At 42.3% G+C, this 25,594-nt stretch overlaps 1 protein-coding gene across 2 annotated transcripts; it reads left to right on the top strand.

Annotated features, from left to right (window-relative positions):
* Positions 1-726: 726 nt before the first annotated feature.
* On the top strand, positions 727-22,326 carry HMGCL (3-hydroxy-3-methylglutaryl-CoA lyase). Of its 2 annotated transcripts, none has more exons than XM_058195504.1 (9): positions 727-910; positions 7,994-8,077; positions 9,153-9,260; positions 9,706-9,801; positions 11,482-11,630; positions 13,022-13,085; positions 15,965-16,153; positions 17,314-17,439; positions 21,621-22,326. In XM_058195504.1, exons 1-9 carry the CDS (start codon positions 800-802, stop codon positions 21,720-21,722), a joined length of 1,029 nt encoding a protein of 342 aa, XP_058051487.1. In that variant the 5' UTR covers positions 727-799; the 3' UTR covers positions 21,723-22,326. The 2 variants fall into 2 exon arrangements, with proteins under 2 accessions (XP_058051487.1, XP_058051488.1); XM_058195505.1 differs by lacking the exon at positions 727-910 and adding an exon at positions 3,999-4,126.
* Positions 22,327-25,594: the final 3,268 nt, after the last annotated feature.

Genomic DNA, 25,594 nt, shown 5'->3' with positions numbered 1-25,594 from the left:
ACAGGAGAAAGAAGATTTTTGAAAGGTGCAAATTGTTTTCCCAAAATAAAATGCTTGACCTGGATTGGACGACAATGGACACTGGGGTGGGGGGAGGAAAGTGGGTTTCATTATACTTGCGCTTCGTGCCAAATCCTCAGAACTGGTTTTTCTTCTTCTGTACCTGTATGGATCTCTCAGTAAAAGTTTTACTCTTGGTTAATAAAAATGTTTTGCTGCGCAGACCAAGGGGACGGTTGACATTGTAGCTCTTTTCCCTGAGCTCCCCTGCCCTGCTTCTTTCATTACTTTGGATCGGTTTTGAAGTGATTTCTTAATGCCTTCAGGGGAAAAGAGCCAAGGTCCACTTGCTCCAAATAAAGGTGACTGCCAATGAACGTCACTAAATGCCGGGTTATGCAAGAACAGCCAGCAAAATAGACTTGTCGGGTTGGAATCCATTCCAGCTGGAAGATCAAGAGACAAAATTGATGTCATTGCTCTCAACCCACCTTATGGGATCTGTGCAACCCGAGACTACTGTAGATCGGTTCAATTCAGAGCATTGGCAAATGGGGCTTGCTTGGCATGGAATGCCCCTTGCATCACAGTGAAGAGCCACGGTGTTGACACGTGCTTTGTGTACAAATGAAGGATGTGGCCTTGGCAACGAAGCACAATTATTGTTGAACCCTGGGAGAGAGAATAGGGATACGCTCCTCTTCATTTTACCAGATGGAAGGGAGCATGGCTTGCAAGAGCCAAAACAAACAGTGGGTCTGTTTCCAAACCATCGTCTCTTGTTGATTTAATGGTATAAATGTGCTTAGGACACTTCTCCAGGTCTACAGCACAAGCTACACCTCTGCATCAGCAGGAAGCACCAGAGTGCCAAATGGGGCCTTTACGAAGAGGAAGCTTGATAGGGCAGGTATGTGATTTATTTATATATTTTTTGCCCCAAATACCAAAACGAGAGTAGAATTATCTGTAGCAGGTATAATGCAACAAAGAAAGATGGTACGGTTCTTAGATTTCAGCTACTATCATGTGCATGCTAGCATAAGGATAATCCCCATGGGATTCAGTGGGAGATTTCTGTGCCTAGAATCAGGTTCTAAGAGGTTTGGTTTCACCAGAAATGTTCCAAGCAAAACAGAATTTACAATTGCAAAGGTTTATGAATGGTGTTATTTAAATTCAACTATATAAAAAGATACGACACAATGGAAGTCCATCTTGGATTCAAGTAAGACTTTTAAATCAATGATATAACCTTTTAATCCAATATCAACCTTGACTCCTGATGATTACATGGATACTTCATGTAGTTTTCTTGGCAACATTTCAGTTTTCATTTGAGAGTGTATGGACTGACACCCCACCAAATCAGCCAGCTGTTTTTTGTGCCTAAGGGAGGTCTAAAACTCTTTGTCTTTCCTAGATTAGTGCATTTAACCATAATACCAAACCACAGTTCTGTACAATTTCCCCATTTAGGCACTTTCCATATATGTGAACTTTCAATTCCTAGAGTTCCTTACCAGACAGGTTTAATCCAGTATAGCTGTTTAAGGATCTGCAAATGTGGCTGGGCCGTGTATGTAATTAAACCTCAAATACAGTTATTCAAAACTTAGTTCCCAAGGGTAATGATTACAATATGCTTATGACTGAAACTTCATTTAAGGGGAATAGAAATAGGTAGGCTGAGAAGGTGTTTCCTGGCAAAGGTTCATTTTAAGAGGTGACAGAGGTAGCATAATATATTTAAGAGGGATGATCACCGTCCTATAGGAATACTAGGTGGGCTGGAAGAACAGGTAACAGAGGACACCTGCTTTGCATCGAGGAAATCCCAGGTTTGATGCTGAAGAAACTCCTCCCCCAAATCCTGGAGAGCTGGAGATAATGTAAATACTGGAATTGGCAGTTTCCTCTGTTGGAAGATAAGCAGGCAATTCAATTCATAGTGGCAGAAAAATCCATACCAGTACGGTGCTGTTGTAAAGGAACAGAAATCAGAGCAGAGTAGCTGTCAGGTTGGAGGATAGAAGGTTTCAGCAGAGAGCAAGAAAGGAGTGAACCACACAAAAGTAGAAAGGTTGGGTTAAGGTCTGGAGTAAAAGCACCTTAAGAGCTCCATGAGCGTTTTTTATCCAATGCTTAACCTGGTTCCTAAATTAATCCATTTCCTGGGTCTGCCCCATAAAGAATAGAATAGAATAGAATAGAATAGAATAGAATAGAATAGAATAGAATAGAATAGAATAGAATAGAATTTTTTATTGGTCAAGTGTGATTGGATACACAAGGAATTTGTCTTAGGTGTATATGCTCTCAGTGTACATAAGGAGAATAAAATACATTCATCAAGAATAAAAAAAAAGATACATTTAGTGATAGTCAAGGTTACTAATAAACTATCAAATCGTACTAGGAAACAAACACAATATAGTTGAAAGATACAAGCAACATGGTTATAGTAATAAGTGGGAAGAGCTAGATACTAGTAAGGAAGAGAAGAATAATAGTAATACAGTCTTAGTAAATCATTTGACAGTATTTATTTAATATTCAATAGTAATTATTTAAAGTAGCGCAGGGAGCCGAGTCGGCTCAACAAACTAAGCCATAACAACTCGCGAGATTGCCACTGCTAGATTTGCAACTGCCCGATTAAGGATGCTGCTGCGTCCACACACCACTAACACTTGTTATTCTTGCCAAGTCCTTGAGCGCTTCCAGTTGCTTTCCAGAGCTTGGGGAGAGTTTGTCTTCCTCTCTCTCATCTCCCCCACAAAAAAATAAAAAAATAAATCCCGTTTTCAAACCTGTCCCCTCTCATCTCAGGCTCCGTGGGGCTCCCATAGGTGCGCTTTGCCCACTCTCAGAGGGACACCTGCCTATTGCACATGCTGCAGCTGAACCTGCATCCGCTGCTTGCCATTTCCCTTCTCCTCTTTGTAACAGGCAGGTGTCAGGTAGGTGAAGCTCGCCCGTCTCCATTGCACAGAGGGAAGCCCGGGTGACTTGGCAGCTTTAAGACTTGTGGACTTCAACCCCCAGAATTCCTCACGCTGCTACAGGTAGCCCTTGATGTGTGACCATTCATTTAATGATCGTTTAATGGCCATTTGTGAACTTTCCAGCCAACTTCCAACAAAAAAAAATTGGGGGGAAGCCAGATTCACTTAACAAAGATTCACTTAATGACAAAAATCCTGGTCCCAGTTTTAGTCGTCAGTTGAGGGCTGTCTGTACATAAGTCTTAAAAAAGCCATGACTCTAGAAAGCGCCTGCAGTAATGTCTGGGAAATTCAAATTGTCTTGATTAAATTTTAACAGGAAGACCCTTTAAATCATTAAGTGTTGTATCATTAAGTGTTAAATTTGTACCCCATGACTATCATTAAGTGTTGTGTTGTACCTTGATGAAGGTATCTTTTCTTTTATGTACCCTGAGAGCATATGCACCAAGACAAATTCCTTGTGTGTCCAATCACACTTGGCCAATAAAAAATTCAATTCAATTCTATTCTATTCTATTTTATTTATTTTATTTATTTATTTTATTTTGTCACAACAATATATGTAGGTATCATACAAAAAGATTATATAGTATATAAACACATGTATGAGTAAATATAGGAGGTATAAGCATATATATATAGGAAGAAGAAAAGAAAAACAATAGGACAGGAACGGTAGGCACGTTTGTGCTCTTATGCACGCCCCTTATGGTCCTCTTAGGAATGGGGTGAGGTCAATAGTAGAAAGTTTTTGGTTAAAGCTTTTAGGATTATTATTCTATTCTATTCTATTCTGTGACTATCATTAAGTGTTGTACCTTATGATTCTTGAGGAAGTATCTTTTCTTTTATGTACACTGAGAGCATCTGCACCCAGACAAATTCCTTGTGTGTCCAATCACACTTGGCCAATAAAAAAAAAATTCTACTCTATTCTAAAAGATCAGCCAGGCTCTCAGAACTGAACCGCGGCCACGTGACCCAGGGACGGTCACGTGACGCGGCGAAGGCCTATCACGTGACCCTCTCCTCCTCCTTCCCCGAGGGAGACGGAGCGCGCCGAGATGGTGGCGCTGAAGCGGGGGCTGCCGCGGCTGGTGGCTTCCCTGCGGCCGGTGAGCGAGCAAGGCCAGCGGGCGGCTCTCCCTGGGCCTTCTGCAAGAGTGGCCTCGGGCGCTGCTGTGGCTGGGAAGGCGACGTGGGGTTGGGGTTCCATGCGGGGCTGCTGGACCTTCGGGCGCCTTCCCGCGCGCTTGGGACTACAGCTTCCAGCAACTCTGGCGTAGAGGGTGAATGGCAGAGGATTCTGGGAGTTGCAGTCCCCCCCCCCAAAAAAAATCGAGCTTAGCCAGGGGGCTTTGCAAACCCGTGGCTGCATTCGCTTTAGAGCAGGGGTCTCCAACCTTGGTCCCTTTAAGACTTGTGGACTTCAACTCCCAGAGTTCCTCAGGCAGCTTTGCTTGGCTTTGCTAACTGAGGGACTCTGGGAGTTGAAGTCCACAAGTCTTAAAGGGACCAAGGTTGGAGACCCTTGCTTTAGAGCGGGGGGGGGGGGGTGTCTCCAACCTTGGCAACTTTTAAGACTTGTGGACTTCAACTCCCAGAGTTCCTCAAGCAGCTTTGCTTGGCTTTGCTGGCTGAGGAATTCTGGGAGTTGAAGTCCACAAGTCTTAAAGTTGCCAAGGTTGGACATCCCTGCTCTAGGCATATTGGATGTTGACTCCCTTCATTACTTTGGCTGTGCTGGCTTGGAATGAAGGGAATGGAAGTCCCACAGGTCTAGAAGGCACCAGGTCTTGTATGGGTGGTAGAAATCAGCTCTTGATGAATAGCTGTGCGGCCTTTGGAATAATTGGCAACCCCGTCCAGCTTGCCAAGTTGACTTGGGCATATTCCAGGTAGTTCTCTGTTCCTTTAACTCAGAGGATGGTGAAGGTTCCAGGGAATGTTTAGGGAGATTCTCAGTCATCGAGGTCATGATTGTCCCAAAGATGCTTCCAAAAGGCAACTGGACTTCCTTGGGGGGTTTTTTTCTCCTTGGCTTTGCTTGGCTTTGTTGGCTGAGGAATTCTGGGAGTTGAAGTCCACAAGTCTTAAAAAGTTGCCAAGGTTGGAGACCTCTCCTGCTTTAGATACCGGGCTTGGATTAAGGTTAAGGTAAGGTCGCCTGTTGGTTTGTTGGCTGCGATTTATTTGTGTTGGGAGAACTCCCATCTGCTTGGTTCCTTTGCCAACGCAAAATATTTGAAAAACTCCCAATCATCGTCTGAGCCTGAGGGTGTGTGTGTGTGTGTGTGTGTGTGTGTGTGGTTGTGTTATTTGCACTCTGGGATCAGAACAAGCGGGTCGTGACGTGGGTTCCGCGAGTCCCGAAGTGTTCTGAGATGTTCGTGATAAAGTCGGTCTGCTCAATAACAACATGGGTGGTAGTACGTATGCGCCTCTCCTTAGGACATGGGCGTGCGTGCGCAAGGTAGGTCTGGAGCAGGGAGCCGCCGTTGTGTGTCTTTGAGCCTTCGACTCTGGCTGGGAGCACTGGGGAGAGGTGAATTCCACATGCTCAACTGTGATATGTGGCTGCAACACGGGCGGGATAAGAATACTATCTTTTAACTTTTGCAAGGATTTATGATGCACTCCATGGTGGGATTCAGCTAGTTCGCACCACTTCGGGAGAACCGGTTGTTAACTTTCTGAGCAGTTTGGCGAACTGGTTGTTGGAAGAAATCATTAGGGCAGAGAACCGGTTGTTAAATTATTTGAATCCCACCACTGGATGCACTCCAGTTTGTTTGGTGGCTGGTCTTTTGGGTTGGGGGTGTTCATTCTTATCCTAAGTTAAGCATGGCCCGTTTTTTACTATGTGGAGCTGTGCTTTTGTTTGTTTTTTTTGGAAAGGGCAAGGAAAGAAATAGACCAGAGCAGAGGTCTCCAACCTTGGCAACTTTAAGACTTGTGGACTTCAACTCCCAGAGTTCCTCAACCACCAAAGATCTGGGAGTTGAAGTCCACAAGTCTTAAAGTTGCCAAGGTTGGAGACTCCTGGACCAGACGATGTAGCATATGCATCCTTGACATGACCATAACTGAGCCCAAAACTTCTGTTGCTAAGCAAGACAGCTGAGTTTTGCCCTGCTTTATGACCTTTGCCACAGATGTTCGGTGAATCATTGCAGTTGTTAATAACATATTTGTTAAGTGAATCTGGCTTCCGTACTGACTTTGCTTGCCGGAAGGTTGCCAGAGGTGACCGTATGACCCTGGGATACTGCAACCGCCATAAATATGAGCCAGTTGCCAAGTGTCTGGATTTTCATCACGTGGCCATCGGGATGCTGCAATAATTGTAGGTGTGAAAAATGATTGGAAGTCACTTTTTTTAGTGCTGTTTTAATTTTCAACAGTCACTAAATGAATTGTTGTAAGTCGAGAACTACCTGTATATGCAAGGTTAGGACTTTCTGCTAGGACTTTTATGTGGGTGGAGATGATGATCATTTAAATATTCATGCTTCAGTAGCACTCAAACCTTTGCGCTTCGTTCTCTGAATCACTAATACTGCTTCAAGGGCATTCCCAGGTTGCCTATCCAATGCCTATTTACATTCATGAACAAACAACCTGGGAAAGGCCTTGGAAGCTTTCTGGCAGACATGGCTGCCTCAGTGCTTTGTAGAGGTCTGCACTCATTGTGCCCATATGCTTCATGACGTTTTTTGCATGCTTTGTACAGCCCTAAATCTCATGTCTTTCACATCTGAAAATGTGCAGAAACATACCTAGTTTTTAAGTCGTTTGGGGAAAGGTTCAAAGGCCACTAAAACAAGGCTTAGGAGCCAAAGGTAGCCATGGAGCCTCAGATCACCCGCTCCGATCTTAAATGAAGAAAATATCCTGGAACAGGGGTCTCCAACCTTGGCAACTTTACCACAAGTCTTAAAGTTGCCAAGGTTGGAGACCCCTGTCCTAGAATATATTTATGAACTATCTAAAACTGCACATCAGAAGATGTGAGGTAGCCAGAAAGGACAGCTGATAAAAGTTGACATCTGAGCAGATTGGTTAACTACCAACAATTTTACAGTGAACATTTAACTTTGAGGTTTCCTGCAGCGTAGAGTTAGTTCCCTGGAACACAGTGGTTTTCAAAATCCGATGTTTGAAAACAACACCCATATTCTGCACTGAAGAAGTGTATATAATATCTGCATGCAGGAATGCCTTACGACAGTGGTGAATTTACACCCCAAATGAAGCAATATAAAAGGAGAAACCAAGTCAAATCACAGTACTAGAAAGCAAGGCAGGAGTTTCTTGCTGAGCCATCCTAAGGGCGATAGAAAGCTACCTGATTTGGGATCCTCTAGTTTAGCATTGCCTGAAATCTGGGGCAGGGATGGTCCATGGTTTCTAAAAGGTCTTTCCCAGCCCTGTCTGGATGTGCCCAGACAGCCTCAGGGACCTTGTGCTGCAGAATGGATTCTCTATTGCTGTGCCAAGGCACTTCTTATTTTCTAAAGGTGAGCCTCGAGGCTGGCCAGTGCTACTCATTGAAGCATCTGTAATTGGATGCCAACTCTGTGCAGTTGTTTTGCAAACAAAATTAGTTGGAATGGAAGCAGTATTCCGAAAGGTTAGTCATGAAATAGCTGCTTTGGACTTGGTTGGGAGGGCAAGGTAATTTTTTTTAATACTACAAGAATAAAAGTAAATTGAAAAAAAGAAGTTTGAAATTATAAGTGCCAGCCTTGTGCTAATCAGATCTTCCTGGACCTAAAGACAAACTGCAGTCCTATGATTCTCAAGGAGTTATAACCCGACATATCTGGAGACTGAAAGGTTAAAGAATATTAACGTATCTATCGCTAACAAAATTGTATCTTTTGCAGAATCGCAAAATGATTTTTCTTCTTACATTTGACGCACTCGGGATGCTAGATGGTCTACTGAATTGGCATTCTTTTCTTTCCCTTGTTTTACAGCTCAGTTTATCAGCCCCTGGAACATTTCCCAAGCATGTGAAAATAGTCGAGGTCGGTCCACGGGATGGCTTGCAGAATGAAAAGGCAAGTGACCTCTGCTAAGCTGCATTTGGCTTGTGGCTGAAATCTGAAATAAGTGGCTTTGGTGGTTTCATGCTTGTAAAATGAATGTTTTGACATCAGTGCTGTTTTGATTTTTTCTCCTAGGTAAAATGTTGGCATAGCTTAAAAATTCAATCCTCAATCTATGTTCCCAGAATTCCTATCAGTTTAATTACTTGAAATATGAAATACCGGAATGTACCAGTAATCAGTGTTTACCAAAAATGCCCATTTGGGAGAGTGAGTTTGAACTTATGACCATGTGATTTGCTTAATGACCACCCTAAAAATGGTCAAAAATTATGCCCAGCCACACAGTGACCTGACTTACAACTGCAATGACTGAAATTCCAGCTCCAATTGTGATTGTAAGTTGAACACTAGTTGTAAGCAATGAGGTTGTTAAGGGAGTTTACACATGACTATGCCTGATTTTACAACCGCTTTTGTTGTGTTTGTTAATCAAATCTGGCTTCGCCCATTGCTTTGTTTTTGGAAGCCAACTGGGAAGTGAATGGCGATCACATGATCTGGGACACTGCAGCCTTTGTAAATACATGCCGGTTGCCAAGCACCCAAATTGCAATCATGGGGAGGCTGCAATGGTTATAAATACAAAGACTAGTCATAAGTCCCTAATTTCAGCACTGTTCTAACTTTGCACAGTTGCTAAATGTGTGGTCATGTGTCGAGGACTTACCTGTATGCAGAATCACAAGTAGGGAGTTTGTTTGCAATGGGTAAACATTTGAGTCAGTCTCAGAGTCTGGCTGGCTTTGGCAAACCTGAGAAAAGGAAGTGTTTTCAAATCTGATTGATGTCACAAAGTCAACAAAATTAAATCCGGCAAATGTGTTTCTGTTTATTATAATAGGTATGTTGTTTCTGTGTGTCTGTTCGTTTGTGGGCTCCACTTTAAAACGTTAGGGAACGATATAAAGGAGCAAAAAATGGAAAACGTTATAGAATGTAGTAATTCCACCACCAACTAAATATCAAGACATTTACAATTATAGAATTGCTGTTAAAGGGGAATTCTCTCTCTCTCTCTTTCCAGAATATTGTTCCCACCCAGGTGAAAATCGACTTAATCAACATGCTGTCAGAGACGGGTCTCTCCGTTATAGAAGCCACTAGTTTTGTCTCTCCAAAATGGGTACCACAGGTCAGTATGGAAAAGGACGTAAAGGAGTTGGCTACACAAACTACAGTTTGCTTTTTTGCAAGGTTTAGTTCAACTTATTCAGCATCTCTTAATTAAAGCAAATTTTAGCTTAGTCTTTGGTATAAATGAATGTCTCATCTTGGTTTCTTTCATAACGAGAGGCACAATTTATGTTTTTCCAGCTAATCGCAGTAAATGCTGACTCGAAGGGCTTGGAGGTGTTCTACACCGGGGGTCTCCAACCTTAGCAACTTTAAGACTGGTGGACTTCAACTCCCAGAATTCTGGGAATTGAAATCCATGAGTCTTAAAAGTTGCCAGGGTTGAACATTCCTGTTCTACACTTACAAAAAGGGTGACTAGTCATCTCGATTTAGTACAGCATGTGGCGGGATTATTTCTGAGGGATTTAAACCTGCTTTTTGTTCTTCATTTTGGTACCTAGATGGCCGACCACACAGAAGTTATGCAAGGCATCAGGAAGGTCTCTGGGGTCAGCTATCCTGTTCTGACGCCCAACCTCAAGGGATTTGAAGCAGCGGTAAGAGTCCAAAAGCTCCTTGCCCTAGTAGGGAAGGTACTAATGAGTAGAGCTATAAAATCCATTGCACCATTCTCTCACAGTGCTCTTTGATATGTACAGGAAGTCCTCAAGTAATGACCATAATGGAGCCTGCCCATTACGGTCATAAGTTGTGGCAATCTTGCCATCTTTTTTTCTGGTGGTTGTTAAGCAAATCCACAGTTTGCTACGGGCCAGATTAACTGAAAATCGGAAGTAAAACTGTCTTAAATTGAGATCATGTGATCACAGAGTCCTGCAAATAGCTGTAAATATGGCCTGGTTGCCAAGCAGCCAAAGTGTGGTTATGTGACCATGGGGGACCCCAGTCCCCCACTCCCCACCCCAACTATCAGAACTTTGAATCCAGGTCACAAGTACCTCCCAGTGAGATCCATCAGAAGTTCAAATGGCCAGCAAGCAACCAGTTGTAAGTCGAGGAATACCTATCTAATCTTCTCTGCCTGAATTGAAAAAGCAGATCCGTATCTTAAGCCAGGCAGATCACTACCTATCAGTCCACAAGTCTTAAAAGAACCAAGTTTGCAGACCCCGGCCTAGGCCGAACTGAAGAGCTACAGCTGACTCTCCCATTCGTTGCTTTGGCACTGCCTTCCTGGTTTCTCATCCAGAGTATTTGCCTTGAGGAAGTGGTTGTCTGTTGTGTCTTGAGGAAGTGGTTGTCTGGAAGAGCCTGTGTCCCAGCAAGTTGGCTTGGTGACCTTGGCCAGTTACACTCCCAGCCTCACTCGCTCATAGGGTTGTTGCTTTGGGAAAAACAGGAGGAGGGGAGTATTAGGTGTGTTTGTCATCATGTGGTGGAATCTCCAGCTAGCATGGGGGCGGGAGGAGGAGTGAAGAGGGGGCTGAGCTTAGAATCCTTGCATTGCAGGAAGCGGTGCAGGTCTTACACCTCCGGAATCTCTGAAGCCTTAGCTGACTAAGCCCAAGAGAATCTGGTGAGATTCTTGTAAATAGACATTGCAGCAATAAAGAAGTAACTTCGATCAGGTCACGGAGTCGTTCTGATTCCTTGTGCCCGATACTTGTAAAAACAATAAAGGTGGGATGAAAAAAAAATTAATAAGTACCGTATTTTTCGGAGTATAAGATGCACCTTTTTCCCCCAAAGAAGAGGGTGAAAATCTGGGTGCGTCTTATACTCCGAATATAGCCCCGCCCAGCTTCTCAAACGGAGGTTTCAGAAGCTGAAAAAAGCATCAGAAACGGAGCTTCAGGAAAAAAGCCCCAAACGGAGCTTCAGAAAAGAAGTTCCCAGACAGAACTTCAGAGGCTTTTTTTCCTGAAGTTCTGTTTTGGAGGCTTTCAGAGGCACAAAAAAGTTTTTTCTGAAACTGAGTTTCAGAGGCAGAAAAAAAAAAGGAAAAAAAAGCAAGGCACAGAGCTCACAACCAAGAAACCTGTTGCTAAAATTCACCTCTGATTGGGGGTATTCCGGGAGGCCGATCCACCTGCCAATCAGTTTTTTTCTTATTTTCCTCCCCAAAAACTAAGGTGCATCTTATACTCTGGTGTGTCTTACACTCTGAAAAATACGGTAAATAATAGGTAAACTCATCATGAGGGAAGGAACAAGTGGTCGGCTTTTCTGAGCAGAGAAATGTATAATAGCTAAGCTCTTTTTTATTTTGTGGGTAGGTGGCAGCCGGAGCCAAGGAGGTGTCAATCTTTGGAGCAGCCTCCGAGCTCTTCACAAAAAAGAACATCAACTGTTCCATAGAGGAGAGTCTGCAAAGATTTAGCGATGTTCTTCAGGCATCAAAAGAAGCCAGTATTCCAGTCCGAGGGTAAATATTAGCACCGCATGCTGATTTGGGTGATGAACAAGCATCCTTAGGCGTAGCCCGTGAGGAGGAGGAAGGAAGGCTGAGACGTGGAAGAAAGAGGGATCTAAGCAGGAGACTATCCAGCATCCTTTCCAGAAAACACAAAAATGTTCCTCTTAGCTCGGTCTTCCCCAATCTGGCACTCTTCAAATGTGTTCAGCCTGCAACTCCCAATTGAAAGTTCTGTGTAGCAGCTAGTCCTCATGATAATAAAAAGTCTCCTCCTCATGTCAATTCTGGACCAGGATTGGTGTCCATTAGAATAGTATGTATATTGATTCCTTCCCTGGAATCTCTCCAAATATCCTTTACATTTAGCTCCTCTGCCATTTTAAAAAACCTAGGTAGAATTGTTCTAGGTCCCTTTTTTACTTTGTTGCTTTTGTAATCTAATTTTTTTACCTATTATTGCGTTGAAGTCTCCTAAAATGCAGAGATTATCACACTCTATACCAGTGGTTCTCAATCTTTATAGTGCTGCGACCCCTTTAATGCAATTCCCCACGATGTGATGACCCCAACCATAAAATTATTTTCGTTTTGAATTTATCGCGCCTGAAGCAGTATTGGCTAGCGATCTGAACTGCTTGCGATTGCCTTGAGGACGGAGGCATTAAAGCGGAGACTCCTCCCCTATTAAGTTTATTTGGCCTGAAGCCAGATTAGGCTAGCGTTTGGGAGTGATTGCAGCTGGCTTGAGAGGGAGACATCAGAGCAAAGATTTCTCTCTTTTTTAATTCATCGCGCCTGAAGTCAAATTCGACTAGCGATTTGAAGAGCCTGCAGCTGGCTTGTGGAATCAACCATTGGAGCGCGATTCTTCGACTCACAAGTATACTTCCCATATTTCCGATGGTCTTAGGCAACCCCTGGCAAATCGTCAATCGGCCCCCAACAGGGTCCAGACCCTCAGGTTGAGAACCGCTGCTCTATACCATGGATAACATTATGTAATTTTTTGTAAAAGTGTTCTTGTCTCCCATTTGGAGCATAAATTTCTACTAATAAAACCCATTTTCGATTTAATACTATTTCCACAATCAGAATCCATCCCTCCTCATCCTTATAAACTTGCTATAAATTTGGCTCATGATAATAAAAAGCCTTCTCCTCCTCCTCTGTAGATGTTTTTAAAAACCCTACACAACCTAGTAACTTCCCTTTGTAATACTAATTGTGGGAAAAGGTTGCATTGCATCTGTTTCCCCCTCTCCCCGCCCATCAAAAGATAATTAGGTTATGGATAAATTTCCCTTGAATGAAGCAAAGGGAGGCAGGGGCTGCTAATTTTCATTGACCGATCTCCATGATTTTACGTGACAGCGTTGCATTTCCTTCCCTTCTCCATGCAGCTACGTTTCCTGTGTTCTTGGCTGCCCTTATGAAGGAAAGATTTCTCCTACTAAAGTGGCAGAGGTGAGTTTGTGTCGTAGTCCTGTTTAGAAGAGCTGTTGTTGTTTTTTTGTAAACGAAACCCTACCTTTTACAAAAAACAAAGGCCAGCCTTTGAGAAGAGAGTTAAATCTCGCTACACGTGTATTGTGTGTCACAATACGCCATCGGGCAGAAGACATTGAAGCACAGCCAGCCGAACAAACAGGGTTAAAAATAGTTTCTATCCTTGGGCTGCTAAACCAGTGATGGGTTTCATATTTTTTTACTACCGGTTCTGTGGGTGTGGTTTGGTGGGCGTGGCAGGGAAAGGATACTGTAAAATCTCCATTCCCTTCTGATCAGTTGGGACTTGGGAGGCAGAGAATAGATGGGACAGTCAGAATTTTTACTACTGGTTCTCCGAACTACTCAAAATTTCTGCTACTGGTTCTCCAGAACTGGTCAGAACCTGCTGAAACCCACCTCTGTGTCAGACTCTTAAACGCAACCACAACCACTCCACGCACATACAGAAACGTATGACTAGGTTTTTTTCCTCCTAATTACTTGCATAGGGATTATTCTTTTTATGTTGTTTGTATTTTTTGTCATGGATTGCACCAGTGAGATTAAAACCAATTTCGTTGTATACATGATGTACAATGACAATAAGGGCTAGACTATATTGTCCTACTGACTGAGTAGGATTTGCCTTCTCTTCCGATTTCATTGCAAGGACAGGAGAGACCATAGATTAGAGCAGGGGTCTCCAACCTTGGCAACTTTAAGCCTGGTGAACTTCAACTTAAAGTTGAAGTCCGCCAGGCTTAATGTTGCCAAGGCTGGAGACCCCTGATCTAAGCAGCACTGAATTAGATGTGACTAAACCTTCTGGTTTGGAATGAGGCTCATAAATATCCAGCCCTCTGACCAGCAGCTGTCAGTGAACGAGGAAAAACACACATCACCCACCTTTGCATGGGATGAATTGAGCTCACTCCCTCTTCCACATCCTGTTGCTTTTCAGATAGATTGGAAGATATTTAGCTTAAAGGATGCAAATTCAACCCAGAGAAAAACAGATAAGTCTTGCAAGGAGAGGATAAAGACGGGAGACTTGATTTGGATGGCATAGGTACTACAGCAGCTTTTATGATTTGGAATCTTCATGATCTAAATCGGGGGTAGTCAACCTTTTTATACCTACTGCCCACTTCTGTATCTCTGTTAGTAGTAAAATTTTCTAACTGCCCACCGACTCGACAGTAATGCGCCGTATATCGTCATTTGCGCATGCCTCTTGCGCATCGTGGATTGCGTTTGGGGGGGCACCAGCTACCAGCTCTGCTTGTCTGTTACAGCTGGGTGGTGTGGGGAGAGATGCGCAAGCTATTCTGGGACGAGGTTCTTTTGTTTGCGGTCGCATTATAGCACCATTTAGTTTCACTTACATAACATGAACTAAGCTTATGCAGGGGCGATACAAATAGTATATTTTCAGAAATTTAAATTGTCATGGGGAATTTTATGAAAACCTAATGAAAATGTTTTTAAATGATGCTATGAATTTTTTTTAAAAAGTCAAATTAAAAAAAAAATTAAGTGCTTCAGTATTGGACAAAACCCTTACAGCCCACTATGAAAGCTGGAACACCCACTAGTGGGCGGTAGGGACCAGGTTGGCCACCCCTGATCTAAATCGTAGTTTTGCTATGGATTCCGCAAGCAAGATTTCGCAGATTTTGTTGTCTGCCTCACTTGAAAGGCTCAACCTGGGAGCCTCTATGGAGATTCTCAATCATCCAGGTCATGGTTGTCCCGAAGGTGTTTTTTCCCCAAAAAGGCAACTGGACTTTCTTGGTGTTTTCTTGGAAAACATTTCACTTCTCATCCAAGAACTGAAGAAGCTTTTTGCACGAGCAGCAAAATATTTTCAAAGAAAGCACCAAGGAAGACCAGTTGCCTTTTTGGGGAAAAAACAAACAAACCTTTGGCTCAACCTGAAGTTCTAATATTTACCTGCCGTTTGCAGCTATGGCAAGATAGTGAGATGCTAATGGGATGCTTTGCGAGTTGACAGGCAAACTGGATTGAGCATCCAAAGCAGAGCATTAGCGGCAGGGAAAAATTAACAGAGGACGGGATGCAACAAATTCTGTTGTAGTCCGCCAGCAGCCTGTGGAGCTGGCAACAGAGTCAGACAGTGATGAGGCTGAGGAAGAGCATGGGCCAGTCCTGGAGGCTGGGGAAGGCCCGGATAAGGGCTCTGCGTTAGAGGCAGAGTTGGGGCCAGGGCCATCAGGGAGTGATGTGCGGACTCCGGAGCCTCCAGAGACCGACAGTAGTGAGGCAGAGAAACAGGAGGAGCCTGTTCCTACTAAACGCATGAGAAGAGCTGCCAGAAGCAGCTAAAGCAAAGAGGACAACTCGGGAGTAGGGCCAAGAGATGATTGGCCCCTCCCATAAGGCTTAAAAAGACCAGCAACAGTGTTTGTGCTCTTTGATAGAAAACAACGTTGATAGCTTTGTCTTGTTGCATTTGTTTCGTATCGGCTTCTTCTGAACTTTTGCCAAGAAAGGCCTTTGCCAGTTTGCCTAATTGGACCAAGGTTGGTGATAGGACTGAGGAATTTGTGTTGGGAGGAATTTGCTTTAATCTAGTTGAACTACGCTGAGAATGAGTTAATTCTCAGCTGTTCTAATAAAGTTTGTTTGTTTTTACACTGACTGAGTTTCCTCCTACCTACTTGGACCTGGGTCACAACAGATTCCTTCTACCTTTTCCAGGGAAAGAAAATCCTGGAGATGACTCTGTCTTGACTAATTACTATAATGGTGTGTTGAATTTGCAACAGAAGAAAAACAATTAAGAAGCTACAATTTTTTAAAAAACAACAACAAAAAACTGTTCTTTGTGACAGGTGTCAAAGAAAATGTATGCGATGGGATGCTATGAGATTTCCCTCGGCGACACCATTGGTGTGGGGACCCCAGGTAACATGAAGGAGATGCTGTCTGCAGTCCTGAAAGAGGTACCCGTTGAAGCCCTTGCTGTTCACTGCCACGACACTTACGGACAAGCTCTTGCCAATACGCTAGTAGCACTGCAGGTGAGTTTTTTCTCAGTCTTCGAAGAAACCTTTAGACCACAGCTGTCAAACTTGATTACGTCATGTGACGTATCGCAAGGTTTTTTGCCTTTGTAGAGCCGGGGTGGGCGTGTCCAGTGCGTAACGCATGCGGCCCATGGGCCGCCAGCTTAACGCCCCTGCTTCAGATGTAGTCCTTGACTTATGACTGACACAAAAAAATGACGTCAGGGGTGGAAAACCAGAAGTCCAGGCAGTTCAAGATTTATTGCAAGCTTATGCTCGCTACAAGAATCTGAACTACTAACCGTCAAGGGAAATTAGCGGGAGATAATAGAAAGGAATTCAAGGAGGGCTGGACTTAGATGTCTTGTGGGCATGAAGGGACTCAAAATGATGTCGCATTTGACCCCTCCCTTGGGCTCAGCTGGGTCATCTACAAACGTGGATTCAAAATTCCAGCAGCCCCCTCTGCAATCATGTGCTCGACCTTCAGATGCTCAGCAACGAAGTTCCATTTGCAGCATACCGTAGTCATGAGGCTGCATTTTATGACTGTTAATATCTAAGCATTACAGTCATATGTCAAGGACCATCTAAAATGAAACCGGTTTTCTCACCACCTACCTTCTCTAAATCAAATCTGAGCATTAGGCAGGTCCTGTGAATGAGAATATCGGTGAAGGAGGCATACATACAAAAGAGAATGCAGCACTGTGGGCAAACCTGCCCACAGCCTTGAGTTCGATCCTGACTGGCTCATGGTTGACTCAGCTTTCCATCCTTTTGAGGACAGTAAAATGAGGACCCAGATTGTGGGGGCAACGTGCTGATGTTGTAAACCACCCAGAGAGTGCTTTATAGCCGGGGTCTCCAACCTTGGCAACTTTAAGACTTGTGGACTTCAACTCCCAGAGTTCCTCAGCCAGGAATTCTGGGAGTTGAAGTCCTCAAGTCTTAAAGTTGCCAAGGTTGGAGACCCCTGATATAAAGCACTTTAGGGCGGTATAAAAGTCTATGTACTAAATAATATATATTTTTCAAAAAAAAAGAAAGAAAGAAAGAAAAGAGAAACTTTATTTGGATCTTTAAAGGCTTGCTCGGTTCCTAAGGTGTAATTTCTCGCGATAGATTACAACGATTGCAAACCATTCTTAAAAGGGTTCTCTTTCTGTTTGCAGATGGGTGTGAATGTAGTCGATTCATCGGTTGCTGGTCTTGGAGGCTGTCCTTATGCTCAGGGAGCCTCAGGAAACGTGGCAACAGAAGATATGGTATACATGCTGCACGGCCTGGGGATTCACACAGTAAGTGAGACGCTGCTTTAGTTCTCTCTCCTTTTAACTGGCCATCAGAGGTAGCCGTCAGCAGATAAACTAAATCTATACATTACCAAGCTTTCAATGGATCTTCTTGAAATGCTAAACATGTGAAACATTAATTAGCAGGGTAGTTTAGCGGCCTTTTTCTTTATATCCCACCTTTATCATTTTTTTTATAAGCCACAAAAGATGGTGAGCATAGCCAGTACTTCCTCCTCTTCCTGCCTGCTGCCTTAAATATTTACAGACCCCTCACATCCTGGACTTAAACTGTTTCAACTTCTACCCTCAAAACGATGCTATAGAGGAGGGGTCTCCAACCTTGGCTGTTTTAAGACTTGTGGACTTCAACTCCCAGAGTTCCTCAGCCAGGGTTTGCTGGCTGAGGAACTCTGGGAGTTGAAGTCCACAAGTCTTAAAAGAGTCAAATTTGCAGACCCCTGCTATAGAGCACTGCACACCGGAACAACTAGACACAAGAACAGTTTTTCCCCCAAAGGCCATCACTCTGCTAAACAAATAATTCCCTCAACACTGTCAAATTATTTACTAAGTCTGCACTACTATTACTATTAATCTTCTCATCGTTCCCATCACCCATCTCCTTCCACTTTGACTGTAACTTTGTTGCTTGTATCCTTAACAATTTATGTTGATATTGATTGTTTCCTGATTGCTTATTTGTACCCTATGACTATCATTAAGTGTTGTACCTTATGATTCTTGATGAACGTATCTTTTCTTTTATGTACACTGAGAGCATATGCACCAAAGACAAATTCCTTGTGTGTCCAATCACACTTGGCCAATTAAAAAAAAAATTCTAACTACTACACCAAACTGGCTTTAGCCTAATTTCTCCACTATTGTGCAAAAAGTCAGTTGCTCTTAATTCATACAAGACACAGAACAAAAAATGCTACCCAAAATTAATATTAAGCACGCTTAAGAGGTGTGAATGTAGCTGTAGGTTTATAGCTAAATTTAGGGAAGTAGCCAGTGGCTACTCCTGTTCACTTTTGTTCTGGTTACATCCATTGCATAAGATAAGCATCAATTACTTGTGCAAGAAGATGGTCCATAAGACAAAAATATCTGTCTGCTCCTGCATTTAATAAAGTCGCTGCTCCTTTGTAAAGTAAAAACACAATTTACTATTCCCCTTGTTTGACTTTATTATTATTATTTTTAAAAAATAATATTTATTAAATTTCCAAACATTAAAATACACAGTACTAAAAAAAACCCTGCAACACACAAAGAAAACAAACAAACAAAAACAAATACATCAAAATTTAAACATTAGTAACAGCTTTTCTACATCGGTATCTCTATCCCAATTAACCTTTTTACAAAAACTCTACTTCTATATATCTCTATCTTAACTTACATCCTTATTTAAATTATATTAACTTCTATTCACAATTCAATTTCATAACAAAATATCCCCTAAGTTTTAAACTTACTCTCAAGCCAGGAATACCATCTGTTCCAAATTAAATAGTACTCTGTGTCTTCCCTCTCCTTCATTTCCTATAGATAGTCTGTCCATTTCTGCACATTCGTATGTTTTTTAATTATAATTTATTATTTTTAATTTATTATTAAATTAAAACTTTATTATGTTTAATTCTGTAAGATAAGATTTCTGCGATGTAAAAAAGATGTTGAGACTCTAGAAAGAGTGCAGAGAAGAGCAACAAAGATGATTAGGGGACTGGAGGCTAAAACATATGATGAACGGTTGCAGGAACTGGATATGCCTAGTCTGATGAAAAGAAGGACTGGGGGTGACATGATAGCAAGTGTTCTGATATCTCAGGGGCTGCCACAAAGAAGTGGGAGTCAAGCTATTCTCCAAAGCACCTGAGGGTAGAACAAGAAGTAATGGGTAGAAACTAATCAATGAGAGAAGCAACTTAGAACTAAGGAGAAATTTCCTAACAGTTAGAACAATTAATAAGTGGAACGACTTGCCTGCAGAAGTTGTGAATGCTCCAACACTGGAAATTTTTAGGAAAATGTTGGATAACCATCTGTCTGAGATGGTGTAGGGTTTCCTGCCTGGGCAGGGGGTTGGATTAGAAGACCTCCAAGGTCCCTTCCAACTCTGTTGTTGTTATTATTATAAGATCAGAACTAGAATAATCCATAGAGCAGTGATGTCGAAACCGGAATGCATGTGCATGTGTGCGCACACCGGAGCCCTGGAAACTTGAAGTGCGTGCATGCGCACGGGCTAGCTAGTCTGTGCGCCATAAACGAGAAGAGCACCTGGCGACAGCACATGTGCCCCAAGAGATGGCTCTGTGTGTTACCTTGGACACATGTGCCATTGGTTCTCCATGACGGCCCTAGAGTTTAGAAATTTAATGTTTGTTTAAAATGCTATATAGGATAGAATAGAATAGAATAGAATAGAATAGAATAGAATAGAATAGAATAGAATAGAATAGAATAGAATAGAATAGAATTTTTTATTGGCCAGGTGTGATTGGACACACAAGGAATTTGTCTTTGGTGCATATGCTCTCAGTGTACATAAAAGAAAAGATACGTTCATCAGGAATCATAAGGTACAACACTTAATGACAGTCATAGGGTACAAATAAGCAATCAAATCATATTAGGAGACAGTCAATATAAATCGTAAGGATACAAGCAACAAAGTTAAGTCATAAATGGGAGGAGATGGGTGATGGGAACGATGAGAAGATTAATAATAGTGCAGACTTAGTGAATAGTTTGACAGTGTTGAGGGAATTATTTGTTTAGCAGAGTGATGGCGTTCGGGGAAAAATTGTTCTTGTGTCTAGTTGTTCTGGTGTGCAGTGCTCTGTAGCATTGTTTTGAGGGTAGAAGGTGAAACAGTTTATGTCCAGGATGTGAGGGAACTGTAAATATTTTCACAGCCCTCTTTTTGACTCGTGCAGTATATGTTAGTTAATCAATTACAGCTACACTTAAAAAAAAGTCAGTAAATAAATCTCCCAATTGAAGCTTGCTGCTCTTGTGTTCCCCAGCATATCTTAACCAAGTGTTGTTGTTGTTTCACTTGTGGAAGGCTTCTATTCCACATCTGCTCTTTAAAGAGAATGAAGAGAAATTTTTAGACTACTGTCTTCAAAAGGTTTCTCATTTGAGTCTTTTGGATGCTTCTGTAAATAGTTCTAAACCACACGAAACAGAAGCCAGGCAGAATATTATACAGATAGTCCTTGACTTACAACAGTTCATTTAGTGACTATTGAAAGTGACAGAGGCACTGGAAAAGTGACTTATGACCATTTTTCGCACTTAACAACTGTTGCAGCCTCTCTGTGGTCAGATGATCAAAATTTGGACACTTGGCAAGTGGTTCATATGTATGATGGTTGCAGTGTCCCAGGGTCACGTGATCACCTTTTGTGACATTCTGGCAAAGTGAATGGGGAAGCCAACCAGATTCACTTAACAGCTGCAGAGATTCACTTAACAGCTGTGGCAAGAAAGGTCATAAAATGGGGCTAGAATAGAATAGAATAGAATAGAATAGAATAGAATAGAATAGAATAGAATAGAATAGAATAGAATAGAATAGAATAACAGAGTTGGAAGGTGCCTTAAAGGTCTTCTAGTCCAACCCTCTGCGCAGGCAGGAAACCCTACACCACTTCAGACAAATGGTTATCCAACATATTCTTAAAAACATCCAGTGATGGAGTGCTCACGATTTCTGAAGGCAAAGCTGTTCCTCTGGTTATTTGTCCTCACTGTTAGGAAGTTTGTCCTTAGTTCTAAGTTGCTTCTCTCCTTGATTAGTTTCCACCCATTGCTTCTTGTCCTACCCTCAAGTGCTTTGCAGAATAGCTTGACTCCCTCTTCTTTGTGGCAACCCCTGAGATATTGGAAGACTGCTATCATGTCTCCCCTAGTCCTTCTTTTCATTAAACTAGACATACCAATTCCTGCAACCGTTCTTCATATGTTTTAGCCTCCAGTCCCCTAATTTGTTGCTCTTCTCTGCACTCTTTCTAGAGTCTCAGCATCTTTTCACTTAATTGTCTTGCTTAGCAACATAAATTTTGAGTTCAATAGTGGTTGGAAGTTGAGGACTACCTGTATAGCTTTTGTATGGCTACAAAATAAACAGCTGTCCTTTTTTTTTTCTCTTTTTACCTATAAAGGGAGTGGATCTATCAAAGGTCCTTGAAGCAGGCACTTTCATCTGCAAGATACTGAACCGGAAGACCAGTTCAAAAGTCGCACAGGCCACTTGCAAACTGTGAAGTAGACTGGTGCCTTTCCTGGACTTGCTGGGATCAAAACTGCATGGCAGTCTGGAAACTGACCATGTTAGTATTTGTTCCCTTAACTTTATTTAAGCACTATCCAATGACTCAGAATTAAAAGACAAGAAGATGAAATTGCTGGATTTTACACTAAGAGGAAGAAGACATTAAAAGAATGTAGAACACCGTCTCTCCCTCTCAAACATGTTGGATGTATTTGAAGATGGATGCTGCAATTGTTTTAAGGAGCAAATGTATTGTTCCTGCCCTTATTTCTGACCTAGGCCTCTTGTGTCTGAAATCTTCTTTTGTACCTAGGGCCATCACGCTGCCCAGCACCTCCGCTGTTTCTTCAGTGCTGGGCTTTTCTAAAGGTTTTAATTGTCAGGACAAGCTTCCCTTTTAATAAGCTCTTGGATCATTATGATCCTTTTTAGGTCCCGGGGAATTCTGGGAGTTGAAGTCCACACATCTTAAAAAATGGCCAAAGTTGAGAAACACTGGTCTAGTGGTCTATAGGATTTGCCTTGTCAAAAACTGAAGCAAGAAAACGTACACTGGGATTTCTCTCCAAATAAAAAAAATATATTTTTACTCTGGATTTGAACGTTGTTTGTGCCATTTGATTTTCCTCCCAGGTTCTGCCCAAAGGAATCAAGGAGTCGTCAGAGGCAATCATACAGGTAGTCCTCAACTTAGAACCATTCATTTAATGACCAAAGTTAGAACGGCACTGAAAAAAGTGACTTATGACCGTTTTTCACATTTATGGCCGTTACAGCATCCCCCATGGACATGTGGTCAAAATTCAGACGCTTGGCAACTGGCATGAATTCATGACGATTGCAGTCTCCCAAGGTCATGTGACCACATTTTGCATCCTTCTGACAAACACAGTCAATGGGGAAGCCAGATTCAATTTACAATTAGGTTACTAAATTAACAACTGCAGTGATTCACTTAACAACTGTGGTTCAGAGTTTCTGAGTGACAGGACTGATGTTTGCAAATGTTTCTAGCAATCTTGCAAGTGGTCTGTTCACTTATGACCGACTGACCAAGCGCATCCTGGAATATGCTTGGCACTGATTAACTTGTTGCTGGACTTCCAACCTTGCAGTTTGGAGCTGCTCCTCTTGCTGAGCTTTGCACTTTAGCACTACTTCTTTGTGGATCGGTCTTGAGGCCCAGCCCAGGTCCCACACATGAAAATAAATTAGATCCCAGACTGAAGCTCTATGCGTAGGTGTCTGGGGTGCTTCTGGATGGTTGACCCCCATTTCCTTGTCTGAGCTGGATGTTACTTAGCTCAAGGATGTCCAACCTTGGCCATGCTGGCTGGGGAATTCTGGGAGTTGAAGTCCACAGGTCTTAAAGTGGTCAAGGTTGGATAACCCTGACTTAGCCACTGGTGATACCACCTTTGCCAACAACCTAAGCAAGAATAAAGTGTTTTCCTTTCTTCTTCAATATTTTTCTGCCCCAACTATTCTAAATTCCCTTTTCATTTTATTTGTTGATAGCCAACTGGGAAAGTTACAAATGGTGCTCATATATTACTGGGTCACTGCAACTCAGGGATGAAATCCGACAGGTTCTGGAGAACCAGTAGCGAAAATTTTGAGCAGTTCAGAGAAGCGGAAAATAAAACCTCTGGCTGGCCCCAGAGTGGGGAGGGAATGGAGATTTTGCAGTATCCTTCCCCTGCCACACCCACCAAGCCACGCCCACAGAACCAGTAGTAAAAAAAATTGGATTTCACCACTGTTGCAACTGTCATAAATGCATGCCAATTGCCAAGAACCCAAATTTTGATCACCTGATTATAGGGAAGCTACAACAATCGTAAATCAATCATAAGTAACTTTTTTCAGTGCCTCTGTAACTTCCAATGGTCACTAAACAAACGGTTGTAAGTCAAGAACTACCTGTCAAAAATACAGAGGTGATAATTAAAGACATGGCCACTAGAAGGCAGTATACTCCAAAGGTTCATTGCTGATTCGAATCTATCCAAATGATGGATTAGGCGATTTAAATAGCAAAACATTTAAATTGGGGAATGTTATTTCTAAAAAATAATTATACTTAATTCATTTGTGAAGATAAAATAATTATCATTGTATTGCTCTCAAATACTGGCCATACCTCCATCTTAGGGAAGGTTTGCCTAAAAAGGCTAAGATATTAAAGAAGGGGACAACAGAGAACGAGGTGGTTGGATGGAGTCACTGAAGCAGTAGGTGTGAGCTTAAATGGACTCCAGAGGATGGTAGAGGACAGGAAGGCCTGGAGGAACATTGTCCATGGGGTCGCGATGGGTCGGACACAACTGTGCAACTAACAACAACAATATTAAAAGGTGTGATAAAGAACAACAGTTCTAGAGCAGAAATAAAGGCAGGTTTTGCATCCTGGCTTGTTTTAAACAGCCTTTCAGAGCCCGATTTGTAGACATGTAGGGTTAAGGAGAAAACATGCTTCTACAAATCCGAACAACATAACAGAAACAGCAATTAACTGTAAATAAGACTTCTCTGGAGAAGGAACTTTCCAAGTCAAGCAGTCTAAAGTCAAGTCAAAGATTTGCGATTGATTACAATGTCAAATAAGGGAGTGAAAAGGTTGTGGTTATTAAGAAACCAGGATTGTAAAAAACTAGATTCTAAGTGTCACAATACACAAGCCAAATTCTGGAATTGTTTCTAGCAAGACAGTAACAATAGCAATAGCTTTACAGCCCTCTTAAGTGATTTACAGCAGTGGTTCTCAACCTTTATAGTGCTGCGACCCCTTTAATACAATTCCCCATGATGTGGCGACCCCAACCGTAAAATTATTTTCTTTTTGAATTTATCGCGCCTGAAGCCGTATTGGCTAGCGATCTGAACTGCTTGTGATTGCCTTGAGGACGGAGGCATTAAAGCGGAGACTCCTCCCCTATTAAGTTTATTTGGCCTGAAGCCAGATTAGGCTAGCGTTTGGGAGTGATTGCAGCTGGCTTGAGAGGGAGACATCAGAGCAAAGATTTCTCTCTTTTTAATTCATCACGTCTGAAGCCAAATTCAGCTAGCGATTTGAGGAGCCTGCAGCTGGCTTGTAGAGTCAACCATTGGAGCGCGATTCTTTGACTCACAAGTATACTTCCCATATTTCCGATGTCTTAGGCAACTCCTGGCAAATTGTCATTCAACCCCCAACAGGGTCCCGACCCACAGGTTGAGAACCGCTGGTTTACAGAGTCAACATATTTCCCCCAACAATCTGGGTCCTCATTTTACAGACTTTGGAAGGGAAAATAGAACAGAGCAGAGCAGAGCAGAATAGAATAGAATAGAATAGAATAGAATTTTATTGGCCAAGTGCGATTGGACACACAAGGAATTTGTCTTGGTGCATATGCTCTCAGTGTACATAAAAGAAAAGATACGTTCATCAAGGTACAACATTTACAACACAATTGATGGTCAATATATCAATATAAATCATAAGGATTGCCAGCAACAAGTTATAGTCATACAGTCATAAATGGAAAGAGATTGGTGATGGGAACTATGAGACGATTAATAGTAGTGCAGATTCAGTAAATAGTCTGACAGTGTTGATGGAATTATTTGTTTAGCAGAGTGATGGCCTTCGGGAAAAAACTGTTCTTGTGTCTAGTTGTTCTGATGTGCAGTGCTCTATAGCGTCGTTTTGAGGGTAGGAGTTGAAACAGTTTATGTCCAGGATGCGAGGGGTCTGTAAATATTTTCACGGCCCTCTTCTTGATTCGTGCAGTATACAGGTCCTCAATGGAAGGCAGGTTGGTAGCAATTATTTTTTCTGCAGTTCTAATTATCCTCTGAAGTCTGTGTTTTTCTTGTTGG

This window comes from Ahaetulla prasina, chromosome 10, assembly GCF_028640845.1.
Source record: "Ahaetulla prasina isolate Xishuangbanna chromosome 10, ASM2864084v1, whole genome shotgun sequence".
In the NCBI taxonomy this organism is placed as follows: Eukaryota; Metazoa; Chordata; class Lepidosauria; order Squamata; family Colubridae; genus Ahaetulla; species Ahaetulla prasina.
The sequence above is the reverse complement of the archived record's forward strand: the minus strand, read 5'-3'. Positions and strand labels throughout refer to the sequence as shown.

Coding starts and splice junctions, on each gene's coding strand:
- HMGCL (XM_058195504.1), top strand. CDS start 800: ATGTGCTTAGGACACTTCTCCAGGTCTACAGCACAAGCTACACCTCTG. Junction 911..7,993: donor GAGGAAGCTTGATAGGGCAG/GTATGTGATTTA, acceptor CTTGTTTTACAG/CTCAGTTTATCAGCCCCTGG. Junction 9,802..11,481: donor TCAAGGGATTTGAAGCAGCG/GTAAGAGTCCAA, acceptor TTTTGTGGGTAG/GTGGCAGCCGGAGCCAAGGA.